Raw genomic sequence first — 2,839 nt, 5'->3', positions numbered from 1 at the left:
GCTTGTCAGTAAAGTTTTCAAGAATTGAAGAAATTATTGACTTCAGTCCCTATCCTTTTAATCCTATCTAGTACTGGAAGCTTCGTAGTTTATAGTGATGTTTCTAAGAATGGTTTAGGATGTGTACTAATGTAAAATGGTAAAGTTATTGCATATGCATCTAGACAATTGAAATAGTGTGAAAAGAATTATCCTACACATGACTTGGAACTCGCCGCAATTGTGTTTACCCTTAAAATATGGAGACATTATTTGTATGGAGAGCGGTGTGAGATTTATACTGATCATAAAAGCTTGAAATATTTGTTTACATAAAAGGAATTGAATATGAGATAACAAAGGTCGCTAGAGTTGGTAAAAGATTATGATTGTGTGATCAATTATCACCCTGGTTAGGCCAATGTTATAGCAGATACTTTGAGTAGAAAATCAGCATCTAGTATACAGATATGATTGTGACTCAAAGATCAGAATTTATAGACTTGCAAAAAATAGATATTGAAATTATACCGTAAGGATTTGTAGTGGTTAAACTTGCAGTATTGACACTTCAGCCAACTTTATTAAATAGAATCTAGCATGGACAACAAGGAGATGAGTATTGTTCCAAGATAAAGAATGATATACATGATGGAAAAGTGTCAAACTTTCAGATATCGAAGAATGGTATCTTGCAGTTTAGAGGACGATTATATGTACCTGATGCAGAAAATATTCGAGGTAATATTTTACGTGAAGCTCACACAACATCGTACTATGTTCACCCAGGAGCTACTAAAATGTATAGATATTTGAAGATGCATTATTGGTGGCAGAACATGAAAGGTGGGATAGCCGAATATGTTGGACAATGTTTAACATGTCAATAGATAAAAGCAGAAAATCAAAGGTCAACAAGAACCTTACAACCATTACCTATCCCAGAGTAAAAATGGGAAAGAATCACAATGTACTTTGTGGTGAAATTACCAAAAACGACTAAAGGATACAATAGTATTTGGGTTATTGTGGATAGGTTAAACAAATCGGCTTATTTCGTTCCAGTTTGTTCCACTTATTCCATGGACCAATATGCTTAGCTTTATGTACAAAAAATAGTCAGACTTTATGGAATGCTACTATCTATTGTTTCAGACAGGGATTCTAAGCTCTTATCTCTCTTTTGGAAAAGTTTACATAAGTCTTTGGGAACGCAGTTATCTTTTAGCATGGCTTATCATCCTCAGACTGATGGACAATCAAAAAGAATAATACAAATATTGGAAGACATGCTAAGTGCTTGTGTATAAGATTTCCAAGGCCAATGGAGCAAAGTTTTGCCTTTGGTGGAATTTGCATACAACAACAGTTATCAGGCTATAATTGGAATGGATCCTTATGAAGCATTATATGATAGAAAATGTAGATCTCCAGTTTATTGGGATGAGGTTGGAGAAAGGAAACTATTGAGTCCAAATATGGTACGTGAAAAATGGCAGAAGTTGTGACACAAATACGTCAGCGGATGCAAACTGCTCAAAATCAATAAAAAAGCTATGTAGACCAAAGAAGGAAAATGTTAGAATTTACTGTGAGAGATCAAGTATTTTTGAAGATAGCACCAATGAAATTAGTGATGCAGTTTGGAAAGAATGGAAAAGTAAGCCCAAAATATATTGGTCCATTTACTATTACCGAGAGAATTGGAAATGTTGCCTACAAACTTGACCTTCCTACATCAATGTCTCAAGTGCACCTTGTGTTTCATGTGTCCATGCTAAGAAAATACATTGGAAATCTATTTCATGTATTGAAGAATGAACCAATGGAGATAAAACTAGTCTTGACTTACGAAGAAAAACCTGTAGAGATCCTTCAACGAGAGATAAAGCAACTGAGAAGCAAGAAAATTCCATTAGTTAAGGTATTGTGGCGGAATCAATCGACCTAAGAGGCTACTTGGAAAAGAGAAGATGAAATACGGGTTAAATATCCTGAACTTTTTGGTAAGCAAATTTCGAGGACAAAATTTTTATAAAGAAAGGAGGATGTAATCCCCTGAACTTCACGTTTTACATTTGGCCAATATGATTCATGCATTTCATGCTAATTACGTTGTCATTTACATCAATTTCTTAATTGCTTTCTCTTAAAATGATGCATTCAATTATCGAGGCTTTAAGATCTAAATGTGGTGATAGTCTTCAACTCCTCGACCTAGATGATGAATTTTACATTGAGCTATGATAGAAAATTAGGTTAACTAAATGTTGAGAATTGGTGTGGTAAGAAATAGGAATATCGAAAAGGCCGGAGTTAGTATCGACAAAGGATCAAGTTTTCCATTCGGTTGATCAAGGTCCCCCTTAAACCCTAGATAGGTAATTGACATATTTGGGACATGAGGCATAAAGTGGCATGATCACAACATAATAATATATGTCTCATATGACGTTATAAATATTGAGGTGCGAATTGTTGAAATCAATCGAGAATCAGGTGTCAATCGGGTAAATAATTGAATGAATTGTAAACACATCAAGGACACTTGATTTGTACCTATAAGGATTGGTACAAAATCAGATTTTTACCGCAAAAGACCACCTCATGCTTGAACAAATCATGCTTCGATTAATTGTCATTTTAACATCCAATTCCTTTATCCTTTGGGTATTCAGCACGTCCCCTGCCTCTTGGTATTTCATATATATATATATATAGTACAAGAGAAAGTCAAATATAGCATGAAGAGGCCACCTCATGCTTAACACTTGGTGACTTGGCTGCATCCCACATTTTTTTAATCCTTAAGGAAGAGTAACATCCCCAACCTCTTTAAGACTCTATTTACACCTCCTAC

The 2,839-nt window shown here is 34.7% G+C and overlaps 1 protein-coding gene across 1 annotated transcript; it reads left to right on the top strand.

Moving 5' to 3' along the window:
* Positions 1-579: 579 nt before the first annotated feature.
* On the top strand, positions 580-1,903 carry LOC111375744 (the record flags this gene model as incomplete). The annotated part of the gene is made up of 4 exons (XM_022998611.1): positions 580-598; positions 709-825; positions 1,291-1,460; positions 1,595-1,903. Coding segments are annotated over exons 1-4 (615 nt in total), but the record flags the coding sequence as incomplete, so codon positions are not given.
* Positions 1,904-2,839: the final 936 nt, after the last annotated feature.

This window comes from Olea europaea, unplaced genomic scaffold (assembly GCF_002742605.1).
Source record: "Olea europaea var. sylvestris unplaced genomic scaffold, O_europaea_v1 scaffold14115, whole genome shotgun sequence".
NCBI lineage: Eukaryota > Viridiplantae > Streptophyta > Magnoliopsida > Lamiales > Oleaceae > Olea > Olea europaea.
Note: the sequence above shows the minus strand (reverse complement) of the source record. Positions and strands in the feature narration are given on the sequence as shown.